The sequence below is a fragment of the Rhinolophus sinicus genome, chromosome 16, assembly GCF_057876585.1.
Source record: "Rhinolophus sinicus isolate RSI-liver-muscle chromosome 16, RSI-T2T, whole genome shotgun sequence".
Taxonomy (NCBI): domain Eukaryota; kingdom Metazoa; phylum Chordata; class Mammalia; order Chiroptera; family Rhinolophidae; genus Rhinolophus; species Rhinolophus sinicus.
The window spans coordinates 18593176-18620257 of NC_142516.1; the positions used below are offsets into that span (position 1 = coordinate 18593176).

The following is a 27082-nucleotide window of genomic DNA, read 5'->3' on the forward strand; positions in this document are numbered from 1 at the left end:
CAACCGAGCTGCAGGACAACTTTCAGCAGCCTAACAGATATATAATTGGAATCCCTAAAGGAAATAGAGGACAGAAAATGTATTTGAAGACATAATGGGTGAAAATTTCTCAAATTTGATGGAAATTATAAACCCATAAATCCGAGAAGCTCAATGAACCCCAAGCGGAAGAAACATGAAGAAACCTGTATCAAAGCACATCACAATCAAATTGCTTAAAATCAGTGATAAAGAGAAAATCTTAAAAGTGGCCAGAAAAAAGAAGTCTTAAAAGCAGCCATGGGAACAAAGATAAGAAAGACATTGGACTTCTCATCAGAAATATGTACCCAAAGACAGTAAAGCAACATCTTTAAAATACTGAGAGAAAAAACTGCCAACCTAGAATTCTTTACCCAGCAAAAATAGCTTTCAAAAATAAAGCCAAAGATACTTTCTTAGACTTACAAAAGCTGAGTAAATTCATCATTCATTTGTTGTTGATGAATTCGTCCTCAACAAACCAGCACTACACGAAGTGTTTAAGTCTTTCAGGCAGAAAGAAAATGATACCATATGCAAGTCTTGATCTATACAAAGGAATGAGGAGAACACCAAAAATGGTAACTATGTAGGTACATATAAAAGAGTTTTTTCTTATTATTTAAATCTCTTTAAAAGAACAATATAACTAGACAAGGAACATTTGACTACAAAACACCTAGAACTCCCTGCATCCTGGAATAAATTGCTATATATTGCTTTGTCTAAATTCTGATGAGATAATTGCAAGAAGCAAACTCCAGGGAAGCTATTAGCAAGTTAGCTTTTGCAGTCATGTGGGAATATGGATTCTACTTATGGAAGAAAATAATATAGATGTGTTTAGTATAAAATGCAACAACCACAGCTGAGATCTGTGGCTCAGCTGGATTGCACTCAAGCTTGAATATAAGGCTTATGTAGAGCAAAGCCAATTTCTGGATTAGTATAATGTGATGACAACGTGCCCTTCCAGTGGACAGACCATACAAAAACAGAGGTCATGGCATCCAGAGATCCCAAACACTCTCCAGGGACGTTTCATCAGAAACTAGGGGATATATCTAGGTTGGTTTTACTGGAGCTGCAACTGAGAGAAGTGGCATGTGCTCCCTTTGCTTCCAGGTTCATACCAATCACTCTTGGACTCCTTTTTTTGCCCATCACTCTACTGAAACTGTTCATTCAGAGGTCACCATTGACTTCCTAATTATGAAAATATGTGCCTCTCCTCAGTACTCACCCACCTTGCTTTCATTTTCCTCCCACTTCCCTAATAATTCCTCTATTTTACGACTCTTACGCCTAGAAAATGTTACTTAGTTGTGCCCTTTCATCCCTTCCTTCCTAAATATTTTCCCCCTCTGAGATCTCATCCACTCTTATTGCTACTCTTACCTGTTCTGATGATAACTTCTAGATCTCTCTCCAATCGCAGGGCCCAGGACTACCTCTGCTTTGATTCACTAACCAACAAGCTCCTTCCGTTCAGCACCCTCCTCTGACTGCTCACATAGTCTGTAGCTCTAATTGTCTGCTTCCCTATCTTTCTCCCCATCTAGACTGTGGGCAACTCTAGTGCAGTGACTGAGATATGTCTTCTTTGTAGCTGCCTACCACCCAGCCTAGTGTTTGGCACACATAAAAAGGCAAAATCTTGCTAGGGAATGCAGATCTAAAATCAGCATCTAAGACATAGATTGTGAATAGCCAAAAATTACCCTCAAATAGCCATTAGTCACCCATAAAATGCACATGGTATTGTAAATCGAAAGGGGAACAGTAAATTTGCCTTCCCCATCTCACACTCCCTCTAGGACATAATTTCACTGAGTGGCAGAAGTAGAACAGCCCCCACCAGTTGCATTATAGTCTCTCTGTCACTCCTCCCACTTGTGCCTCATTTTTTGGCCCTGCACGTTGATTGAGTTTCCGTAAGTGAAAAGCATATATAGCAATAACTCCGTTGTAAAGGTTTCATGTTGAGGGATTCCAACTACATCAAACATTGATCTTTCTTTAAATTGGTTCTTCCTTTTGACTTCACAATTTCTGATAATGACAGAACCTCACTGAATCAAGCTGAAAATTCTTTGACTCCTCCCTCTCCCTCTTTCCAGTTTCCAAGTTGTTAATCTTTCCTCTGTACAATGTCCCTTTGTCTCCATTCTTATTGCCACCTATATAATCCAGGCCTTGATCACCTCTCATCTTGACTTTTATGATCGCCTCCTAACTGATCTTGCTGGTCTCTCTCTAATTCAAGTTTCACGGCCATTAGATGAACATTTCCTAGAGCACTCATTTAGTCCTATCACTCCCCTATTCAACAGCCGTCAATGGCTAGCAAACAGAGTCCACTCTTTCTAGCCTGGCATTCAAGGCCCTGAACATCTAGTCACAAGCTTCCCATCCACTCTTCCCAGGCAGGAACAATACACTCCTGGATCCCCCAAACTTTTCCGACCTGTCACTTCTCTCCACCTAAAGGTCACCTCCACAAACGTCTCCTCTTGCCAAAACATAACTCAGTTTCAAATGGTAGCACTCGAATTGCCCCCTCCTTCTTCTCATTACTATACTTCCTTCTTTGCTCCACTCAGCTCACGCTGCTACATTACATGTACCCTAAAGAAAGGAAATATGTCATATGCTTTTTATTCATTTGCTCATTCAGCATTTACAAAGTGCCAGGCATACAACTAGATGCGAAAGATATGCAGTGAAGACAGATGCCACTCACAGAACTATAGTCTGGCAGGAGAGGGTGGCAATGAAAAAGCTGTGAACCCCACAGAGACTACAAGAGGAGAATTGAAAGAGGGGAGCCTCACCCTGACAGTGGTCAGAAAAAGCTTCCCCAAATAGGAAACATGTAAGCTGACACCTGAAAAATAAGTAGAAAATATAATAACTAGGCAGAGGGGAGAAGAAAATAATTTTACAGGTTGAAGGAAAAGTACAGGGAAGAAGATCTGAAGGTAAGAGAGGTCAGGGCTCATTAGAAGAAACAAAAGAAAAAAATCATTGCTGGATCACATAGAACAAGGTGGGAATGGGGGAATCCGGGCTGCAGAGACAAGCATGGCCCAGCCAAGTCACAGCCCTTCCTTGCAAGCCTTGTAAAACAAGCAAAAGAGGTTGGGTTTGACCCTGAGGGCAAGGGAGAGTTTTTAGAGGAAAGGAGTGTCAGGATCATATTTGCATATGAAAGCTGGGAGAATGGATGGTGGCTGTAAAGAACAGGGTTGGTGCCGTAACCCTGAGGAAAGAAGATGGAGGCCTGGACCTGGGTAGGGGCAGGAGGAACAGAGAGGAGCACGGATTTGGATATGACAACTAATATGATTTTGTGATTAATTCAACTTAAAGGGGCCATGAGAGAAAAAGGTCAGAGATAATCACCCAGCCTAGTCCGTGCTTTGCACATAATAGGCGCTCAATTAACATTTGTGTAAGGAATGAATTATTAACAAATAAGTGATTGAATGAACAAATGTACCAATGAATGAGAGGCAGAGAAAAGTAGAGGAAATTATTTTTGGAGATCTCTTCCAAGACAGAGCCATCCTTAGAAGTAATATAGACTCAAGAGAAAGAAAAAACACACCTGAATTTGTTGGTTTACACACTCCCTGTATTTTTAAACAGGTGAAATCTAATCGAGATAAATTTAGGACACAAAGCAGTACCAGAGCCTCAGATTGCTTTTGGTGTTTCTGCCTTCCCAACTGCGGCTTTCCTAAGTCTTTGCCCAACTGACGATCTTCAGGGTCATCAGTAGCTCCCAACTTCCCTAAATCCTAGGCCTCTGAGCATGTTCCAGAATTTTCCACACTCTTGAATGGTTCCTCTAATGACAGTCTAAACTGTTGAAAGACTAATTCATTCGTCAAGAATGGATGGAGTGCTTACTACATGCTAGGGCTATAATCCGGGGCTGTAACCATGACAACAATAGACACAGCCCCATCCTTCCAGGAGCTACTAGTCCCCTTGAGCATTTAAATTGGGTCACATATGTAAATGGTGAAGTGTGGATTTTTCTCCATTTACTCACAGAAAAAGTCTCTGGCTGTGTAGACATTGGCTTCAGAAATAACCAGACCTCCAGTCTTTGAAGGATGCCATTTTCATAATGTAATATCGCCATCTACTGGTCCCAAATAACTTTACCGATTGATCCAGGAAAATTTCTAGCTACCATGTTTTCCCGAAAATAAGACCTAGCCGGACAATCAGCTCTAATGCGTTTTTGGAGCAAAAATTAATATAAGACATGGTATTATATTATATTATTATATTATATATCATGTTATATTATATTATACTATATTATACCCGGTCTTATATAAGACCCAGACTTATATTAAAATAAGACTGGGTCTTATATTAATTTTTGCTCCAAAAGACGCATTAGAGCTTGATTGTCCGGCTAGGTCTTATTTTCGGGGAAACACGGTACATATATTCCTGGAAATAACTCTCACTGTCTCTCCAGAACTTCTCTTTTCTCTAACAAGATAATCTAGGGGTTGATTCTCTAACATATAATAGGTACCCTATATTTGTTAAATAAATGTATAAACAGGAGAGCAAATTAATTCCACACCCTGGTACCTTCTGGTAAATGAAAAGAGAAAATTTAGAACTTCTTTTCCAGATTCCTCTGGACTCCAAAGGGCCTCTAATCGTTTCTATCTAAAGGCCAGAGGTATTTCTGTCTTTAATTTAGCAAACAATTCCTTTAGGCACATTTGAATAAACTGATTTTTAAGGGTCACTGCTACCATGAATGAAAGCCTGACTCCCTCCCACCTCAGGGAGATTTGTGTAATCCAAAAAACAATGAAGAACAAAGTCTGTTACCCCAGATATCAGGACCAATACCAAAACAAAAGATGGCTGGCTCTGCAAGAAGGGTGTGGACATGGGATCTGAATGTTTTCATTGACTCACTTCTAGACACAGGTCAAACTGGGCCCAGTGTCATCGTGAAGCGTGCTCAGAAAACCATGTGACCCAAACGAAGTGGCCTATCCCTAGTAAGGTTCACAAAGAAAGTAGAAAAAAAAACAAAAGAAATCAGAGACAAGTTTCTCAGGAATATAAGGCTCCTAGGACAATATTCCAACAGGCTAAGTCTTGTCCTATTGTCTGCTTAAGTGTGTAAAACCGACGGATTTCCATGTGATTCTGTCTGGGGCGTCCTGGCTATTAGGCCTTAATTCTCCTGATTCCTTTGGTCCAGAGGGTGGGAAAATCACCAGTTAGCAACATTTACCTGTCTCCTGCTCTCTCAGAAGATTGGGAGGCTGAAGCAAAGGGTTCCTGAGGGCTCCTCCCCCTCAGTCAATTCTTTTCTGCAAGGCCTCATCCTTCCTTTCTGATTAAGAATGTCAACTGTGCATTAAAGAGAGGGACTCAGAGAAGCATCAGAATACAGGGGAGAGAAGAGTAAGGACCCAGGTTCTAAACCCACACCCTTCACTGACTGAGGACAGTGGACCACCTCTCGGGATACTGCTCATATTTTAATCACCACAAATTTGTACATTCACTGAAATATTTTTCAGCAGTTGATAGAAATAGTGCCTTTCTTCTCACTCAAAGGCCTCAAATGAACTATCATCAGCCCTGCATTGTGAGCCTCAGTTTCCTAATCTATAAAATGGAGACAATCCACATTTATCTGTACATTTGGTTAGAGAACCAACCAAAATAGTGGGTATAAAGCACCTTGAAAACTGTAATGTGGTATGTAGATTATATTTCCCTAAATTCTGTTAGTGATTATCCAAATTTGAGGGATTGGTATGATGAAGATGAAATAAATTTCAGCCTACAAATGTTTTACCTCCCTTTGAAAATAGCAGCAAAGGCCAGTGTTCATATGGCAAATATCTTCTCACTCAAAATATGTCATGTTTCAAAAGGTAGCTTTGTACTCAGGACTTAAAAGATTGTGCCAGTTTCTGGGAATTGCTTTATGAAGTAAAGTTGTTGAATTGGTTATAAAATAGATCTTCTCTTCTCTGAGTCTTCAACAAAATGAGCAAATGAAAGCCAAACCCTGCCCCATCCTGAGCCCCACTACCGACCACTGCAAATCGGGTTTGCTTGGGTGGACAGGTCTGAGAATAGGTGAAAGAGAAGTGAAAAAAGCTGTAAATTTTTAAAGTATCCCACAGAAGTCCTTCTGCGATGTAGTATACATTTGAGAAATATTATTTTCAGGGAAAAAGTCCACATAATGCCTTTTGGATTCTTCTCTCCATGAAGGTTCAGCTAAGTATAGTTCAGTCTAGTAACACAAATGATGTCATATAATTTTGATTTGGCTTGGGAAAGAGGAGGCAAGGGTAGGCAGCAGTTGGAGCTTTCTAATTTGGTCTGTTTTCAGACAATGTTACAAAGGAGTTGAACATTTAGTCTCCCTTCTTTGTATGAACTGTACTTAGGGTAACCAAATCACTGATGAGGCATAAGTTTCTCTTTATAAAAAGATCTTAGGCCCAGCCCAGAGTTCCACTTCTGGCATAACAGTATGACCACTCTCCAATGAAGCTGGTGAAAAATTTTTTTTAATTTTTTAAGTCTCTGGAAATGACCCTAAGAGCATGCAGCAAATAAGGAAACATTTGTTCAAGAAAACCTACAAAAGCTCTGTAAGACCTGCAAGAGTCTATGGGATATGACCCTGGACCCATGCCCTCCCTCTACCCACCCCAACTTCAGTGAGGCAGAAACTCAACTCCATGCTGCTGAAGCCTAAGAACACAGGGCTCCTTCCCCCCAGCTTCGAGTCAGAGGGCTGTCTTCCCAGGAGGGACAAGATGTCATCATTTCTCATCTTGTCCCCCACTACCTGTCACCGAGGCTAAGTTCCTGCGAGTACCGCCTATAGGTGGGGGCTCTCTTCTTCCACCCAGCCCCCACTTGTGGGAAGGAAGCTCAACCTTGGGTGCAGAGCTGCTGAGAATACTGGAGCCCCAACTCCCCCGGCCCCAGCCTGGAGCACAGGGCCCAGGGCTTTTATTGAGTACATGAGAATTTCATTATATCGTTCTCTTTACTTTTATGTAATTTTGAAGTGTTTCTATATTTAAAGGTTTAAGGATTAGAAACATGAAACAAACAAAAAATCCTTCCAAAAACCCAGTTCAAACAATCCTGAGACTGCAATTCTGAGTCTTTATGAGCATCAGTGACACTTTCCTGCAGATTCAGTAACTTAGAAACTGGAGCTTCAGACTCTTTCAGGTTAATACGAGTCCTTGCCACATACACAGGAATATTACACATAACACATATGCACATAACACATGGATATTATTGGATAATGATGTGGATGCCATCCTCAAAAAAAACCATTTCCAGAGAATTAGAGGAAAAGCCAGGAACACAGTAGGGGTTCCCACAGGTCAAATTCATCTTTCTACAACTGGAAACCTTTCAGAGCTTCACAGAGGAGATAAAAGTAACCCAGAAAACAATGCCAAGAAATATTTCTCCCCTCCTTCCAGAAACAGAGAATGAGTCTTTTGATTAAGCAACAAATGTGTTTAATCACCAAAATTATTCTGGCCCTAATGGAAGTGAAAAACATCTAAGTTTAAAGGGGATAGGGCTTTTTCTCCCTCACTTATTTTAGAGGTAAGTAGAAATGAGTGAAGAAAACAGAATCCCTAGCTCAGGCCTGGTAAAGGCTCCAGGGAGCAGAAGTCCTTTCAGCCCTCATGTTCAAGGTCGCTGTCCTCAAGATTCTCAGCATCCTGCTGTAGAACAAGGCTGTCCCAGTGAGGTCTTCTGCCTATGCCTCCGGAGACTCTTTACTCTGCGTCCCACAGGGTTGGTTGTCCTCATCCTCATAAGCAGTGGTCTGAAGAATCCTCAGTAGTTTGAGCTCAGGGTTCCAACTTGTTCTAGATGTACTGGCTGAAAGGTCCTTTGGGGTCCTCTCTTGGGCTTCCCACACAACCTCCATCTGAGTACTGATGTCGTTAGTGGGTTCTCTCTCGGATAATTTAGGATCTAAAAGAAGATCCAGCCACTAATTGTACCTGTAGCTTTTCTCCCAACTAACTGTGACAAATGGAGGACAGAAAAGGAAGGGCTGGGGTGATTCTAGGACCCTTCTAAGGGATGAGGGCTGTGCCATCCAGAGAGGTGAACCATCCTGGTCCACCAACACAGGTTCAGCTCTCCCTGTCCTCAGTCACTTCCTAAAGTTACTCCACGCTAGTAACTTACTCTACTTACTGGGCAAGTAATCCTGGTAGTTCTCAGCGTTGCCCACCTGTGGTCTCTCCGTGGGAGCCTGAAATTCATGAGAATAAGTGTAAGGAAACTTGAACCTTTAGGAAACAAAGGATTTTTCTAAATGATGCTTTGCTTGTAGAAATAATTAACACCTAAAATCCCACCTCCTGAGGCTGAAGAGAGAAGCTTGTATAACATTCTTTGCCTTCCATGCTGAGCAGATGAAGCCAGAACCCACTTTTCCCCATTCCCAGCCTTCAGCTAAGGGTAGAGTGCCTCTGAAGGTGGCTGCCAACAATTCCTCCCATTCCTGTATGCACGTGCTATTCCTTCCATCAAGAGATGGAGGTGATTTCCTGTCCTCTTGAACCTGGGTTGGACTTGATTTTTTTGACCAATAAAATGTGGCAGAAGTGTAACTGTTCCAGTTCCAGGCCCATCCTTTAAGAAAGTGCTGGCGTGAGCTTGCACTATGCTGTTAAGAGCCCAAATTGGCCACACAGAGAGGCCTCACAGAAGAAAACGAAGGCGATTTGGCCAACAGCCCCAGCCCAGCCTCCAGAAGAATGAATGACGTCAAGCAAGATTAGAAAAACTGTCCAGTCGACCCACAGCATCATGAGGAATAACAAACCACTATGGTTTCAGCTTTGGGGTGGCTATACAGTAACAGAAAAAGGAAACAGCCCTCGCAGGAGGCCCTCCATACACTCTCACCTGTTTCAAGGTGGGGCCGTTTCTCTTCGTCTGCTGCAGCTGCTTTTTGTCACTTTCCAAATCTGGTAGAGTTCTGTGACCTAGTGACCACAAAGTCAACTCGCTTCTCTTCTTACTGGTATTTCTTGTCCCACTGTGGGGCTTCTAGTCAGCCCCTAGTCTACAAGTGACTCCATCCAGGAGGAGACGAGACCTTAGAGGCAGGTAAGGGGAGGGAGGCCTTCTGGGTTCTATGTGGGATTCTGGTCACCTGGGACTGTGCCCTCATCTGTTACAGAATTACAGATCAAGGGAAAGTGTGTGTTCAAAGAATCAGGATTCCTCCAAGCAACCTAAGGGGTAGGACCCTGCACAGCACAGCAGCAAAAGAAGACCTAACTCGACCTTTTCAGTTTATAAATACTCCTCTGACCTTCTTGCGCCATCTCTAACGTACCCGTATCGGGTTCTGAAAATGAAACCCCTCCCCCCAAAAAGCTCTAGTTCTAGGATTCTTTTGCATCAGCTATGTTCCCAACTAGTCCCAAAATGCGCATTCTTTCCACTCTCGGCATCCCTTTCTCTAAAGGACTAGCTTCCAAGCGGCCACCAGAGGTATCACGCTAAAAGGCAGAGCCAGTCAAGGAACTCCCTTGCTCAACACTTCTGTTGGCTCTTTAGCAGCACTGATTCTCCCCTTAGCTACACACTGGAAGCACTGGGGAGTTCTAGAAACCACTGGACCGTGGGTACTAACACCAGAAATTCTGATTTAATAGGTCTGGGGTGCACCCCGGGAATTAGGGTTTCAGTGTGCAATAAAGGTGGAGCACCACTGACATGAAGGATAAAGGTCAAAAATCTCAGCGGCTATTCAAGCCCCTACCTACGTCTCTCTTTTAAATACCCAGGCTCACAGCCACAGAGACAGCTCGATGTTCCCTGAGCAGCCGTGCTGCCACAAAACGCCTTTGCACAGGCTACTTCCACTTCCAGGAATTCCCCTCCATGTCAGGAAAACTCTCACACATATTCAAGATCTAATGCAAAAATCATCTCTTCCATAATGCCTTTCTCAACTCCGTGAGGACAGGCCACTGCTCTAAGAACATGATTCAAAGGGACATTCCAGTCCCCCAAGCAAAACTCCTATTGGAGGCATCAGGAAGAGTGGAACTGCAGTGGAATTCAGGGGAGTGCAGATCACCCTGGATGGGGTGATAACCTGGAACAAGTCACCTCCCACCCTGGGCCCCAGCCCTGGTTCTGTCTACCTCCCATGTGAAGGTCGGGAGCCTTCTTAGATCTTCGAGTTAGAGGACACCATTAGTATCAGAGAGCTCAGGGGGATGGGACATAAACCAAGAGAGCAGCCTCCTTCCCAGGAAACACCTCGCCTAAGCCCTCCCAGTGCCCCCCAGGGTTACAGAGTGAATTCTGATGATTAAACAGTCATTTTCACAATACAGTCAGCAGTGTCCAGTCTGAGTAGGGCAGAAGAATCTTCTAAGGGTTAGGGGAAATTCTTTCTCCCACCTTCCCTCCCATTCTGCACTCAAGCTGAGAAACGTCAGAGGGACCCGGGTAAGTGTAGCCTTTATCTAGCTCAGCTGAGATAAGGACTCCAAAAAGGCATGAACACTGAAGGAAAAGGATCACCCGCCAAGAACTGGCTACCTGCCTCCTACACGGGGCTCGATAACGTGGTGGTCACAACCTGAGGCTGCAGAGACGGACGAGTGGAGGGCCCGGACTGTGCTTCCTTAGAACTCTTGGGGCTCCTGTGAGGGGACCCGGCTCCCCACTGCCTAACCGGCCAACGGGCCTTCGGGGGTCTCTCGTCAGTAACCTAAGCTTGATCACCCTGCTCAAACCCCTCTGCCTTTTCTAAAGCAGGACCTGAGGAAAAATGGCTCGGATTCATGCTTGTGGGCCTCTCTCAAATCGCATGTGAGACAGACATCTGGCCTAGCTTGCTTGCTTGTAAATATTTGATGGGAGAATGATGCATGCATGGTAGGTCAGCCAAACCAAAGCACTCCAAGGAGAATTCTGACAAGGCAGGTCCCCAAATGGCAAACATGTTCAGCGTTCCCTGCCCTCAGATACATCCTGGGATTCTGCCAGATAGTCCCACCCATATTCTCCTTACCAGGGCATGGGTCAGAAACCACGGCACCGAAATGTTTAAGTGAAGTGCGCTGGCTCCCTGCATCACTCTTGGATTTCTTTTTAGCCTCCTGAAGCCCACACAAGGAAGAACTGAATTAGCACTTTTGGAAATGAAGAAATGAAGAAAACTTTTCAAATGAGTCTAAAAGAAGGAAGTTAATGTCTATAACCAGACAGGAACTTTGTATCTGTAACCAGAGAGAACAGCGAGAATTCCACCTCATACATCCCTTCCCGTGCCAGGCTGCATCCGCTTGTCCTAGTCCCAGCAAGTCCTAGCAGTCCCCTCACTGCTGCCCTACCTGCTTCTTAGTAGGTGTCTTCGCCTGCCTCTGCTGCTGCCTCTGCTGCTGTTGCTGCTTCCTATGACCTGGTGACCAGACAGCCAGCTCAGTCCTCTCCTCCGACAGCTCCCACCCTCCCCGGGGCTGCTCGTGGGGCCCTGCTCCACAGCGGTGACACTCTCTCCCTGGTCAGGACCAAGCCGGGCTGATGGGCAGAGGAGGGGGCTGCTGCTTCTTGAAATTGCAGTTTCCGAGTTCTACATGTGACCCCACTGAACTGATAAGAAGATCAAGTATGAGAGCTGTGGGCTGAGGGGCAGTGGTACCTAGAGATCTGGCCATACCAGAAAACCTACCTTCTGTCTTCAGGTTATAACATACTTTCTTCAAATGTTCAGGATGTCTCAATGCTGGTCTCTGGAGAAATAGAAGAAGGAAAGCTCTACCGTTGGGAAAGGTCTTTGCCTTTCCCAAAATGTATCCCCCCAATGCATTTATCCATCTAGTCAACACGCACTTCTAGAGAACCCGGTGTGTGCAGCATTGTACTAGGGGTTCTGGAGAGGGGAGAAGTGTAGGAAATGAAGTACAGAAGAAATAGAGAGCATGGCTCTCCTCAAACCCGTCCCCATCATTTGCTTTCACCTACATATAGCCCTGCTCTTCTGTGGGGCATGGGACCAGAGTGGTAGGATAGAAGGGAAAGAAGAAATAGTCAGCTGTTCCAGCCTTGAAGAGAGATGAGTTTGGGTTTGCACATAGACACCTTGCTCTGAGGCTCCCCAGCTCTTACTTGCAGGGTGAGGCGGTGGGCAGATAAAAACATCTTAGTAGAAATGGCACTGTCAGGTCGGCTCTTTTCCAGAGGAGCTTTCTTTTTCATCATGGCCAATTGTGTCTTCATCTCTGGACAAGGAGTGGTTTTCCCTGCACCTGACAAAAGACTGAAGAGGACAGAGACAGACAGACAATCACAGACAGCTCTTCTTGGAGAATAGCTGAGGAGAAAGATGAAAACAGCTCCAGATTTGAAGAACTAGCCACTTTGGGCCTAAAAGGCCTGTGCCAACAAGTGCTCATTCAGCAGCAGCTATAATCACTATAGCGTGTGGATTCAGTGTTTACTATCTGTCAGGCCCCCGTGCTCTCTGCGGCTGAATCCTTACAACACCCTGCGGACATGTACTATTGTCCCCATTTTGCAAATGAGGAAAATGAAGCTTAAAGAGACTAAATACATTACTAAAAATCATAAAAACAGTAAGTTTCGATACAAAATGCAAAGGTTGTCTCACTCCAAACCACATATCCATTCTGCCTCCCACTTATCCATAACTCATCTATAAAAAGAGGTGCGTAATTGGGTCTAGCTCCTAGCGGAGGTTTAAATGTGAGAACATATGTAATGTGCTTATTTAGCACAGGGCACGGCTGATGGTAAGCACTTGAAAAATGGTGGTGATGATTGTCACCGGTGCCTATTGGGAAGTCTAAGAACTCAGGGAACAAGTAGGGTAGCGGTTTTCTCCCCTCCCTACTCAGAAAGAACACACTGCTTAGACCCTTCTCAGAAAAACAGTCTTACATGATACTTACTCGTTCAGGAGCTCCTGAGGTAACATGTCAAACTGGTTCCAGAAAGGTATGAATTCTGAACTTAGTTGCTCAAACAAGTGTACTGGGAAGGAGGGAGGTACTATGTTTCCTGAAGGTCTCAACTGGGTTTCTGTGTTCTGCTTTCCAGAGAGAACCAGAGGTGGCTTGTCTTTCTGGAAGAGAAACAGTGGAAAGAAGTCCCTGGAGCACTCTCTTCAGTGCCACTTCCCATCCCACACAACCGGGGCACGTGAAGCTCCGTGTTTCCAGACCGACTCCAGCAGCAGCCCGCTCCCCAATCTGCACTATGAGGGCCGCCACATCTTTCCCTCTCTGGCTCCCCAACTCTATTGTTGAATTCAGATTACACGGGGATGAGTCGTTTTGTTTCTTTGTTTTATTAATTTATTTATTTCTTTGGTTATTAATTTATTCACTGAACAAATATGTATTAGCCAACAACATGTCAGGCACAGGGTTGGGGCTGGGCTGGGATTCAGCAATGAACAAAACGGACCAAGACACTATTCTCATGGACGTAGCAACCTCCCAGCTCTGTGACTCATTCATGGCTACTTTTACCCAATAAATGGTAGAATTCGAATTAGAAGCCCAGTTCTATTTTAACTCCTAGTCCATTGAAATTCTATGTCCATCACACTGGGAATTAGTTTTTAAGTGACCAAAAATTCCCCCTGAACACCCAACTATTCCTCCTCACATCTCTTCAAGGTGCTCTTCGCCTTCCTACAGGGAGGAGGTAAGGAAAAAGTGTCCCTGAATCGAAAATGGTTTGGGAATTATTTCCTAAGAGGGGTTTTCTTTTGCAGATTTCATTCATTTAAAGAGAGAATAGGGGAAGGGGAAACATATCTGAAAGGAAAACAAAAATAAACTCTCCAAAGTAACATTATAAAGCTTTGACCAAAACATCCAACTTACTGTAGCTGTCTTTCTTTTCTTCTTCCCATCCTGGCTGGGAACAATATATTTCCTCACAGCTGGACTTGAAATAAGAATAACCACAACTTATTCCCAGACATCTCAAACAAAAGCACCAAGAATATTCGTGAATGATGGCCATGAAAATTTCTATCCTGTATTCAGTATTCAAAGGTGGCCATTGGGAGCCCAGCTGTACCTGCTACCTAGAGGCTGCTGAAAACAAGACCCCCACCCTCACATCTAAATTAGATTTGCACCATTCTCTCATGCAATCCAGTTATTTACTTTCCTAGCATTAATCCAAATTAATAATTATACACTTAGGTGTGGTGATGTTTGCAATGTCTGAATCCCCCACCAGCGTAAGACCCCAGGAGGACAGGAACCCAGTCTATCTGGCTCTCCACTGAATTCCCACTGCTTAGCATAAGGAGGTATTTTTGCTCTGTCATCTTCCTCCATTTTCCCTGGAACATGGATATGATGGCTGGAGCCCTAGCAGTCACTTAGACCTTAAAAGGCCTCATGAAGCACCTTAGAAGATGGAAGCCATGGCTAAGGATGATGACCCAGAAATCCAGAAGGAACTCTGGTTTCTGATTACTTCATGGGCCTCACGTATTAGCTCTGGCCCACCTATATCTGGGCTCCCTAAACATGAAAGAAAATAAACCCTTAGGTTTTTTTGTTTGTTTACACCATATATACACTCAAAAAAATGCATCTATAAGGATTCACAGGATCATTAAAAAAGAAAATGAAATAAAAAGGACTTCATAAGTTTCATCATCTCTCAACAGTCACTTAACAGAATCTGAAAGCCTCAGCGGTCACAAAAGAAAAACTACATTCTTCCACAGGTTCTCAATATTAGCGAGACTTCACCTTTGTCACGTTCTGCTTTGTACACAAGCTCTACATGCTATTCGTTTTGTGCCGCTGTACTTGGCCTTGGGGTTGAGACCAAAGATTCATGTTCTTTACTGAAAACTTTGTCACTCGTTGCTGATGGCTTATAAGATAAACTAATAGTCACACAGCATTTGTTTCTTAATCAAACCTCACAAATACACTGGGCTCTATCTTGTATGCTTTTTACTGCCATGTGGAATTTGATGTAGGGAAGTCCCAGGACATGAATCTCTAGTGCATTAAAACAGAATTACAGTGTAGCAAGAGGCAGAAGCAAGCGAATGTGACCTTCGCTGCTTGGCCTCCTGCTACTTACAGTGAGGTGCTACAAAGGAGATCACAAAAAGGAGGCCTGCAGAGGACAGCAGGAATTTACAGAACGTAAGAGTTAAAGAGCCCTAAATTCTAGACATGATACTCACCTCATATGCTTCTCCGGTTCTCCTGGGATCCAGATTACAACCTTATTTCTGATATCCTGAGGGCAGGGAAGTTGTGTCTCATTCAAATTCAGCACTGGAAGCTAAGAGAAAAATGTAGAGCCTACGTATGGCTTGCAGGTACCTGCTCCTTGATGACATTCAGTACCAGACTAAGGACTAAATTATCATACGAACTGAAAGGGTGTGATGTCCCACAAGATGATGAAAAGACATTTCCCATGCCCAAAACATCATCATAACATTCCCTCAGGAAACCATGTATCAGTATAGGTACTGTAAGAGGGAGCAGTTGTAAGTGAATAGTCTCCACTGCCTCCCTATGACATTAGGGTGGCATTTAGCAACAACCAACCCCATCTCATATCAGGGTACCTCAAGGCTCCCCTAAGGGAACATTACTCATTCTGCCCATTCCACTCCAAAGACAGACCGTCTGGAGATAATACAATTTGGGAGCAGGGAGGTAACTGATAGAGAGAGAAGCCAGTTTTCTACTTTTACAGCCTGTCCACAATTATAGGCATCTCCATAAAAGTTAAAGCCTTAACTCTTCTAACTTTAGCTATTTAAGATACTAGAACACTGGTGTTCCAGTAAACCTTCTAGTCTATATCTCTAGTAGGAAAAGGACGGTGTTTAAAAATAAGGTTGTCCCCATGAAAATGAACTGATTGGCCTGGGGAAACGGGTACTTCTTTGCACACTAAACCCTTTTACGCTGTTTGAGTTTAGAACCATGTGCATGTATTATCTATTCAAATAATTAAACTAATTTAATCCAACCCTCTTTTTCTGAAGTGGCCAAAGAGGTAAGTGCTTTGTTCATTCATCCATTCAAACCCATCTACTCTCTCTTACTCTCTTACGCTCTCTCCACCACAGGACACTGAAAAATGAAGCATCTCATGACAAAAATAAAAGGCCTCGATAGTGGGACTGCAAATAGCAAATCTCTTATTGTAGTTAAGTAGATGGGTTTTTCTTCCTAAACTCTAATTTAGCTCTGCCCCTAACTAGTTATGTGCTTTAGGAAATCACTTCTTATCTGGGCCTCAGTTTCTTCAACCATAAAATGTATGCGATAGACCATAGTAATGTTATTCAAACTGTAATTGCAAGTTATTCATGGGTCATGAAATCAAAATGTGTGAATTGCAGCCTACACTGTTTAGAAATGAAATAGAATAAAATAGACTAGGAAAGAAAATAATCAGAGCACATCACACATAGTTAAGAATTGTTCCATGATACTTTTGTTATAAAATTTGTTACTATAGGTCGTAACTAAAAACATTTGAAAGTCATTGGAGTAGATGACCTTAAGGCCCAATTTACATCTGACATTCCAGCATTCTAATTTCCTTTATTATGAGATGACAGTGTGTACTTATTAGGTTGGTGCAAAAGTAATTGCGTTTTCACAATTATTTTTAACCTTTTAAACTGCAATTACTTTTGCACCAACCTAATAGTAACTGAACTCATTCTATGTAGGATCGAGACAGAATTCTCACCTATGCCAAACTGCCATAAATCAAACCCACCTGTGTCTGGGATTTCTGGAAACAGTATAGCATGTAAAGCTATTAGCACGGAGCCTAGCATACAGTAAGGGCCCAATGCTAGATAGTTGTCATCATCAGTATGATCGTCACCATTGTTCAGATTGCAGTCATTCCCAGGAAGAATGCCAAATAAACGCAAATATTTTATTCCTGCTAGTAAAGAGAAAAATGCTGAGGAAGTACCTTTTTCAATCTGTGACTTATGTTGGGAGGTCTATTCGCATGGTTGATCAAATCTTTGTCGGGTAAATCCATCCAAGGTCTAAAAAAATGAGTTTCCAAACATGCATCAGAGACACAAAAGACTCCTTGGGGTGATAAAGTTAGTGCTGTGAGGAAAAGCCTTCTACTTATCTACGGAAAGCCTTGGGCTTAAGACTTATCAAATGAATGGAGGGTCTCGCCAGCTCCTTAAGTTTTGTTTGTTTGTTTTTCCTGGAACAGCTCCCAAACAGACACTGCATATTGCAAACACTTTAATACTATTTGTTGCATCAAAATTAATTCACGCCTATGTCTCTCTCTCTCTCTCTATCTCTCTCTCCAACTACCGATAGTTACATCACATCAATAGAATTGTAAGTCCCTTCGATGTAGATGTTCAAAAACATGTTAAACAAACAAAATGTGGTATATACAAAGGAATATTTCTCAGCCTTACAAGTAGTGAAATTCTGATACCTGCTACAACATAGATAAACCTTGCAAACATTATGCTAGGTGAAATAAGCCAGACACAAAAGGACAAATATTGTATGATTCCACTTAGATGAGGTACCTAAACCAGGCAAATTCATAGACAGAAAATATAATAGAAATTATCAGGAGCTTGAGGGAAGAGGGAATGAGGGGTTATTGTTTAATCAGTACAGAGTCTGTTTGAGATGATGAAAAAGTTCTAGAAATGGATAATGGTGATGGTTGCACAACATTGCGAATGTACTTAATGTCACTAAAGTGTACCCTTAGAAATGGTTAAAATTGTAAATTTTATGTTATGTATATTTACCACAATAAAATAATATTGTCCCCTTATATTTTTATATCACTTGCTATTTTATTTATTAAAAAAAAAAAAACATGTTAAGGGGCAGCTGGATGGCTCAGTTGGTTAGAGCGCGAGCTCTGAACAAAAGGGTTGCCGGTTCGATTCCCACAAGGGCCAGTATGCTGTGCCCTCCACAACTAGATTGAAGACAATGAGCTGCCGCTGAGCTTCTGGAGGGGTGGCTGGATGGCTCGGCAGATTAGAGCACAAGCTCTCAACAACAAGGTTGCCTGTTCAATTCCCACATGGGAGGGTGGGCTGTGACCCCCTGCAACTACAATTGAAAACAGCGACTGCACTTGGAGCTGAGCTGCGCCCTCCACAACTACATTGAAGGACAACGGCTTGGAGCTGATGGGCCCTGGAGAAACACACTGTTCCCCAATATTCCCCAATAAAATTTATAACCAAAAAAAAACATGTTAAATGTATAAATGAATGACCATCGCAAGAAGCATAAGATAGAGACCCAACTCCTTAGCCTGATTTATGAAGCCCTACATGATTTAGGCCCCTGCTTTTTTTTTTTTTTTTTTTAGGCCCCTGCTTTTTACTCCAGCTCCTCCAGCCTCATCTCTGAACACTCCCCAATTCCTGGTCCATGTTCCAAACACACTGAACTATCGTGTTTCCCCGAAAACAAGACCGGATCTTACACTAAGGTTTGCTCCAAAAGACACATTAGGGCTTATGTGCAGGGGATGTCATCCTGAAAATTCATGCTAGGGCTTCTTTTCCGGTTAGGTCTTATTTTCGGGGAAACATGGTGTGTTTCTGACACCTAAAGAATGTCCTCTTGCCTCCTGGATCTTGCATGTGCTAGTTCTGTAGTCTAGGAGACTCTTCCTTTCTACCTCCCACCTGCAACCCCCTCTTCACTAAACTGCTCTAATGCCAGGTGCAGGCATAGATGCCACCTATACAGAAGACAGTGCTCTGGGTGCCTCCACACACCTGGGTGGGCACTCTTCTCACCACACTCATCACAATGAACGATTCTTTACCTCCCCGACTAGGCTGAAAGCCCCTTGAGGGTAAGGGCTGTTATCTTGTTTACCACTGTGCCTCCAGTGGAGAGCAAGGTGGCCCCCACTACAACATATCTGGTAATTCAATGAGTGACTAAAAAATGATGCCATGGGGCCGGCCCGGTGGCTCAGGCGGTTAGAGCTCCATGCTCCTAACTCCGAAGGCTGCCGGTTCGATTCCCACATGGGCCAGTGGGCTCTCAACCACAAGGGTGCCAGTTCAATTCCTCGACTCCTGCAAGGGATGGTGGGCAGCGCCCCTCTGCAACTAAGATTGAACACAGCACCTTGAGCTGAGCTGCCACTGAGCTCCCAGATGGCTCAGTTAGTTGGAGCGTGTCCTCTCAACCACAAGGTTGCCGGTTTGACTCCCACAAAGGATGGTGGGCTGTGCTCACTGCAATTAGAAAACGGGTACTGGACCTGGAGCTGAGGTGCACCCTCCACAACTAAGATTGAAAGGACAACAACTTGAAGCTGAACGGCACCCTCCACAACTAAGATTGAAAGGACAACAACTTGACTTGGAAAAAAGGCCTGGAAGTACACACTGTTCCCCAATAAAGTCCTGTTCCCCTTCCCCAATAAAATCTTTAAAAAAAAAAAAATGATGCCATGGTCTTCACCTTCAGACACCCTGACTGGGAGAAACCACTACTTTCCCAGGGTTCCTAGAGAAACTGAAAGTAGTCCTACCCTCTCCTATACTCTTTAACCTAAGAGAAATCATCCAGGGATTCCTTAAATCGAACAGGAAACAAGAAACCTCTACAAGGGCCACCACTAGTGCTTTGATTCCAGACAACAAGGTCTTCATATTTTAAAAGTCTAAGTTTTCCACAGATATCTTAGCTTCATATATCAGAAAACACCAATTGGGTGACTATATTTTGTAGGAGATTCAAAAGGAAAAGCCATTGCTTCTGACTTCAGGAGTTCACAAATAGTTTCATACCTAAAAATAAAAGAAAGACAGCATGCGTAGACAGTTTTCTGATGACCTATAGAAGTTGATGAGATAGATATTCCCTGATATGGGCTGAATTGTGTCTGCAAAGTCATTTGCTGATGTCCTAACCCCCTGTACTTCAGATTTTGACTGTATTTGGAGGTAATTAAGGTAAAATGAAGTGCTACAGGTGGGCCCCCATCCAGTATGACTGATGTACATGTAAGAAGAGAAGATTAGGACACGGGCACGCACAAAGGGAAGACCACGTTAAGACATAAAGAGAAGATGGCCACCTACAAGCCAAGGAGGGCTCAGAGGAAAACAGCTCTGCCAACACCTTAATCTTGGATTTGTAACCTTCAGAATTTTGACAAAATTAATTTCTGTTGTTTAAGATACCCAGTCTGTGGTACTTTGTAAGGTAACAAAGCAAACTAATACACCTCCCATTTTAACCAATTCCTAGAACACAAATAAGAATGCTTTCTTTTAGTTTCCAATTGCTTATTTGCCACTTCTTTAACTGAATCGATCCTTTATTTTTAATCCAGCTTTCTCAAGGTCTACTACAAGCATAAAGGAAGTCAACCCCAAATTTTGAGATAATAGGCCCTTAAAAGAAGATTCCATGATAATTTACCTGCCTTGAAATTTGGAGTCCAGTTTTGATGCCTGAGACAATAAAGAGTGAGGCTTAGTGAAGGTAAATCCTGATAAATGATGATGAGCACGTCTCTTGGCCGGAAAGCAGGAATCTGAGATGTTTACAACGGTGAGCACTGGGAATGTGTCTGAGAAAGCAGACCAGAAAACATGCAACATGCCAAAAAGGAACCAAATGGAAACAGTTCAGAGAGCTTGTAAGGAAAGAGACAAGGGTTGGCTAACTCACCATTAGCATCCAGAGGAGCTCTGCAGGGTGAGCCCAGGATTCGAGGGTGGCCCCTCTCAATTCGGCGGATAGTTGCCCAGCATTGCGGATGCTGACAAACAGCCAAGTTACAGGTGGTTTCATCCCACTGGCTCTCATCTGGCAAGTCCATAGTTATGAATGGTTTAGGACAAAAGCCAGCCTTGCAGCTTTCTAGTCCTCTGGAGAGACAGTAACCACATAATTAGGGAGTACTATATACTAGCCATGCAGTCCAGATTTTAATTTGGACTCAAAAGTATAAAATATTTCTATGGAGTCCATATAGGTAAATGGTGGTCACAAAATAATTAAGAATAGGGTAACAAGCAAGTATGAAAACATCTCAGCATGAAGTAGAGTGGCAAGAGTTTGGGAGCAGACTGACTTTAGAAGGTCTAATTCACCATTTAAAAGATTCGTTAATCTGAGCCTCAGTTTCCTCATCTGCAAAATGAAGATAAGCCTATTTCACAGGGTCATTACAAAAAATTAGTTAATGGATATTAAAAGGTGTGGTATACAGTTCAGAATAAATATCAGCATCCTTTCCGTTTCCCCTTCATTAATCACAAAGGAAATGATACCATCTCCAAAAAGCCTTATCAAATCACAACTAATGTAGTCACAGAAGTGCTTTTACATGGCTCAAAACTTTGAAAGCCATATGCTTCACTTTTCCAATGCTCCAATTTTCATACAGGCAGCTACCCACCGGAAATTAATGGGTTTGCTCAAACAGCAAATCAGTAGACTTGTAGTTGCATCAGAGGCCATTGGCTTTTCATTTACTGTCTGTATGGTCTCCAACAAGTGATTTAACCTCTTAGCCTGTTTCCTCATATAAAGAGGACAAGAAATCCCTAAGTAGGATTGTAGAAGGATTAAATGAGATCATGTACTTTTAATGTGTGACAATATAATAGGCGCTCAATAAATACTATCATTTTTCTCTCTCTAAAAATGTTTTAGGCAATCATTACCACCTGGTCCCTCACAACTTTTTAAGGACAGTGTCCATTTCTACTTTCTTTTATCCAAGATGTTTACTATTGACTACCAAATATGTGAGGAAACCTGTATAAGCATGGAAAACAGTAGAAACAAAATAAGTCTCTCTTCTAAAGAGCTTATAATTTAGACCAAAGGTAGCAAAATATTGGTCTGGGATTGCACCTGGTCTGTGTCTTGTTTCATTTAGTCTTCACTTTGGGCCATTATTTTAAAATGGAAATAATTCATACTGTCCAGATTTCTGGCTCCTTTGAGCAATCAAAATATCTGACAACACAGTGGGGCGCAATTTCAACTAGACAGCAATTGACTGAAACGGAGCATCTGACAGCTTTAAACCAGGTCTGTCCCATCCAAGTGGAGAGTTTTCCCACCAGACCCTACAGTTTCTAACTGAGGCAGTTTCAGTTGCCATTTATCCTCAAATTCCTGTTGCTTTTCTCATAATAGGGAAATATTTCTCTATACTCATTATCATAAGCAGGAAAACGAAAGGGTGACTTGGGATCTCTTTCAGGAAAAAAAAAAGCATTAGTACTCAGGAGTGAGGACAATTTCTACATACATAACATGAACATGATATAACTTAAAAAGCCACTGTAAAGCTGTGGTAATGTTTTTGACTGAGAAAGATGTTTTGTGAACAATTTAATCAACTAAAAAAACACAATTTTAACAGGGTTTGTTTTTGAATAGGAATGTGATGTTCCATTATTCTTACAACCGGCTGTTTATCGACCTTTCCTTACCTGACCAGCCCGAATTGACAATGCCGCAAGGTCTAGTCATGCCCACCTTTATGTTGCCAGCATTGCCCCTGCGCTGGCAAAATAGTCTGCCTTCAAAAATTCTAGGTAGCAGTTATCCTTAGTACTATTATTACCAAGTTGGGAGGGATGTAATGATTAAGAATGGACATCAGCTCCGGTGAGAGTTGAAAAAAGAGACTCCCCGCTTCGTTCCGGAAAAGGGGAGCGGGAGAACTCGGCCTCGGAGGGTGGCGGTTCCGCGGAGTCAAAGCAGAGGCCACACCGCTGGGACGCCGAAGCCCACTGGGAAAATCTTGCTCCTCGCGGAGCCGTGATGAGGCCTGTGAGCCCCTCCCACCAGGCCCCGCCTCCCGTCCCCAGGGGCCCCGCTCCGCCCGCTCCGTCCTCGCCTTCGTCGCCCAAGCTAGCCGGCAGGCTGCGCTGTCGCTAGGCAGCGGCGCACGGTACCCTGCGGAAGGGACGGAAGCCCCAGTGAGCCCTACTTAATTTGGTGAAAAAGCTACAGACGTGGTGGTGGCGTGAAGCGGACAAACGAGCTGGGGAAGGGACGCCGAGTGTCAGTGGGGCCAGACGGCAGCCCCGGCACGGAACGTTCGGACGCGCCAGCGACTTGAGGCGGAAGCGGGGCTGCTGGGGGAGGGAGCAGATCGCGCGCGGGGCCGTCTGGGACACGATGTGGGCAACGTGGGGCGGGACGGAAGCCTCGTTGGGTCAGACCGTGGCGACGCGGGAAGTCTGGACGCCGTAGCTGCCTAAAGAGGAGGCCTGAGAAGGAGGGCCGGCCCCAGTGGCCGCAATGGCGGAAAGGCCCGAGGACCTCAACCTACCCAATGCCGTCATCACCAGAATCATCAAGGAGGCGGTGAGCAGCTGGACTGACGGTTGGGCCAGGGGCGGACGGACGGGCAATGGGGGAGACAGGTCCTGGGCCCGTAGCTTTGCTCACCCCCGCTCTTCTCGCAGCTCCCGGATGGTGTCAACATCTCCAAGGAGGCCCGGAGCGCCATCTCCCGCGCCGCCAGCGTCTTCGTGCTCTACGCCACATCCTGGTGAGGCGGGCAGAGCTAGCCAGACCTTAGCTGTGTGGGCTGTGACAGAAGGGAAGCGCGAAGAGACTCCCTGCGCCCGAGTTTGTGGCATTTAGCCCACAACCCCAATCACTGTCCTACCTCAGGGGAGGGAGGTTCACAGCCTTCATCCACTTTTTGCAAGATCTGAAGCAAATAAAACAAAAAATAACTTTGCTTTAACTTTCTTGTACAGGGAAAAGGGATTTACCATGTCACAAAAATCCGTGCATCTAAGACATGGGCTTTCCCATTCTACCCCTGGGTGCTCCTTTTTCTATCTGATCCATAAGCGGCAAGGGCGAGTCTGGTGACCCTTAATATTTCTTTTCTTGTTTCAGTGCCAACAACTTCGCCATGAAAGGGAAACGCAAGACACTGAATGCCAGTGATGTGCTCTCAGCCATGGAAGAGATGGAGTTCCAGCGGTTCATTACCCCGTTAAAAGAAGCTCTGGAAGGTAATGACCATTTTATTTTCTCAGTCAAGTAGATGTTCATTCTGTGTGACCTGCTCACCTGGTCCTAAGTCTTTCTGGCTTGGATCCCTTGAGTCCAGTAAGCAAGTATTGGATGTGATTCAGAACCATTTCAGTTGGACCATCTCAGGTCTTATCATTCTAGGCAGGTCATTTTTCCTTCTGTGCCTCAGCTTTTCCAGTTATACACAGGCATCAACTGCTGCCATCTGTTTGGGTCAGCCTTGCCTCCTAATCCCCTCCTTCCTCCTTGCAGCATATAGGAGGGAGCAGAAAGGCAAGAAGGAAGCTTCAGAGCAAAAGAAGAAGGACAAAGACAAAAAAACAGATTCAGAAGAACAAGACAAGAGCAGGGATGAGGACAATGATGAAGACGAGGAAAGACTGGAAGAAGAAGAACAGAATGAAGAGGAGGAAGTGGACAACTGAGTAGGGTGAGGAGACTGTGGCACCTTGGAAGGTACCACTCAGAAGTGTGGTGTATGTTCATATGAAGCTTTTTCCTACCGGGCAGAGCACTCTTAGGCAGGGGAGCCTGAGAACATCGAAATGAAAACTGGCTCGAATGACCAAACCGGCACTTCCCAGACTCAGAGCATCTGAGTAGCAGAATCCTGTTTTGCTTAATTGGTCTAAAGGTTAATGACTTTTTGGCAAGAGGGATCCTGAACGGATAATTTCATCAATCAATTTGATCGCTCTTGTTTATTTTTATATGTGATTAGGCAGGTTTTGATTCTCAGTTCCCTTCCATGCTTACCCCACCAAAAATAACAACTTCCATGCCATGTGCTGTGTTCCAAATCACAGAGGCAGCCAAAGGCTCAGGAAAAATTGAGGCTTAGATCATGGTCAGCCTGCTTGTACAGTATCTGACAATACTAGCTATTCCGAGTGGTCAGAAAGGCTTAGCTTTGGGAAACTGCTAAAAGGCTATGGGAGAACAATGGAATCTGTGATCTCTTTGACTGTCAACATTCATTGGATTTTGGTTTTTACAGACCCACTTGGCTTGGGGCTCCCCTTCTATATTGCCTGCAAACATTTCACCTGTTGGTGTGCTGCACTCTGGGCAAATACGCTTTTAAATCAGCATTGTAGAGTGGAATTAGTCAAGCAAGTGTGCCAATGTCTAACGCTTAAAAAAACAAATGGTTTAGTGTTAGATGCAGCTCACTGCCTTCCACTGTACAATGTTAGGATTTATTGTGACCCAGAAGGGATAAAATTCCAGGTTTTCTCTTACAGGCCATCTCCCAGACTTAGGACTATGGCTTTTCATTCTCCCAGTTTGCGACAAGTTCCAAGCTTTATTTCTTCTCGGCACAGCTTTCTCCTGTGCTTCTCACTTCCTGTCTGTCTGCTGCCTTTCCTTTGCTCCCCATTCCCATTATCTCCCTTCTTTTCTCACTTCTGTCAGTCCAGAAACTTCAATAATCTGCTTAATATCCCAAAGTACAGGTTCCTCTGATTTCTTAGGTCCAATTTCATGTCTTTTAAAAATGATTTTGTAAACCTCCTGAATCTTAGGGGAAATCTGATGGTGCTCGAGAATCTAGCCCCCCACCCCATTGCCAAACCATCCCCTTTAACTGTTTGTAAAATATCTCTTTTGACCTTTCTTCGTTTGTTTTTTTCTCTTTCCATTTAGTGCTTCAAGCACTTTTTTGTCTCTAAGAAGGTTGACAGGTGTAGTTTGACACTGTTAATTTGTGTAATGAATACAGTGAAAAGTTGATAAATGAGTGAAGAATGTTGAGAAAATTGCAGTGCTTTGTACAAATAAAAAACATTCTTGTTAAAAGTGATGACTACTCTTTCATGCTTCTTCGTAGTATGCTTTGGGGGAAGACCCACTGATCGTGCCCTGTATAGTTTTTGAACTGTGGACTGGGCCAGACCTTGGTAATTATGGGATCCTGCATCACCTTGGATGACCAGCAGATGCTGCTGTTTCCCAGGCAAGGGAGGCTCTGCCCCTCAACCACAGCGGGAGAGCTTTCCATGGCTCTGCAGGGCAACCTGGACATACTAGATGCTCAACAACTCCAAACATTTATTGAGTTCCTGCTATATGTCTGGCTCTCTTCCAAATGCTTTCAAGTATTAACTCTTAAAGCCTATGAAGGCGCACTGTAGTTATCTTCATGATCTCAACTCTTATGCTATATTAACCTCTCTAACCTACATAGATTTCTCAAATCATGGATTTATAAATAGCATTCCTCAAATATAAACCCCAACAGTCATTAGATCCAGTGGCCTTTTCCTTCTCCACGAAAGAAACATTTCTTAATTCCCATGAGCACCACTCTCCTAAGCCCTCAAGTCCCATCTGGACTCCTGTGGCTTCCTTTGAGCTCAGTTTCCTGCCTCATCTCAGCTTCCCCTCTGTACTGCTTGCCAAGTGGCGCTTCCTGGAACGTTTCTATGTTACAGTCCCTCACTGTTTCCTATTAAATCCATACTTAAACCTGTTATTCAAAGCCTGCTTAAAGAGGGCTCGCCTTACCATCTATTCTAATCTGCTTCTACTCCAACATAAGGCTGTAGTCAAGAATGAATTCCCGAAAGAACTCCCTTTCCACGTGGCTTTGGTTCTTACCAAACTTTGACTACCTAAGAAAAGTCATATTTACTGAAAGGACTGTGACTTAAAACTACAGAATTTAAGAACTGGGAAGAATGTTTGCGGTCATCCCTCAGTTTTTCTCACCTCTATCATTCCTGTAGTGGTATCTGGATTGTGAACATTCCTTATTAGACTAAGGTAATGTTTCTCATCATTTTTAACCATAGCCCTTGATGCCTCGAGTTTCTGAACTGGATTTGGAGGATTGGGAGGGTTACCATCGTTACCCATGCAAAATTGCTTTTGCAGCCTAATCTATTTTTGCCAATGGGAAACAGGCTTTTTAA

General features: G+C 43.6%; 2 protein-coding genes across 6 annotated transcripts; one reads left to right on the top strand and one right to left on the bottom strand.

Moving 5' to 3' along the window:
* Positions 1–6893: 6893 nt before the first annotated feature.
* Positions 6894–23219, bottom strand: C16H9orf43 (chromosome 16 C9orf43 homolog). 5 transcript variants are annotated; one of them, XM_019754597.3, is made up of 14 exons: positions 22598–22736; positions 20817–21016; positions 20565–20715; positions 17080–17158; positions 15311–15411; positions 13974–14037; positions 13032–13204; positions 12229–12379; positions 11792–11852; positions 11454–11521; positions 11132–11219; positions 9001–9080; positions 8284–8341; positions 7015–8055 (listed from the first exon to the last, which is right to left on the bottom strand). In XM_019754597.3, exons 2-14 carry the CDS (start codon positions 20965–20967, stop codon positions 7835–7837), a joined length of 1446 nt encoding a protein of 481 aa, XP_019610156.3. In that variant the 5' UTR covers positions 20968–21016; positions 22598–22736; the 3' UTR covers positions 7015–7834. The 5 variants fall into 5 exon arrangements, with proteins under 5 accessions (XP_088649644.1, XP_088649643.1, XP_019610156.3 ...); XM_019754596.3 differs by lacking the exon at positions 22598–22736 and adding an exon at positions 23126–23219 and having other exon boundaries at positions 7016–8055; XM_019754595.3 differs by having other exon boundaries at positions 7016–8055; positions 22732–22982.
* POLE3 (DNA polymerase epsilon 3, accessory subunit) lies at positions 23029–25971 on the top strand. Its single transcript, XM_019754601.3, has 4 exons — positions 23029–23480; positions 23582–23667; positions 24027–24145; positions 24420–25971. The coding sequence occupies exons 1-4, from the start codon at positions 23415–23417 to the stop codon at positions 24590–24592; spliced, it is 444 nt and encodes a 147-aa protein (XP_019610160.1). The 5' UTR covers positions 23029–23414; the 3' UTR covers positions 24593–25971.
* Positions 25972–27082: the final 1111 nt, after the last annotated feature.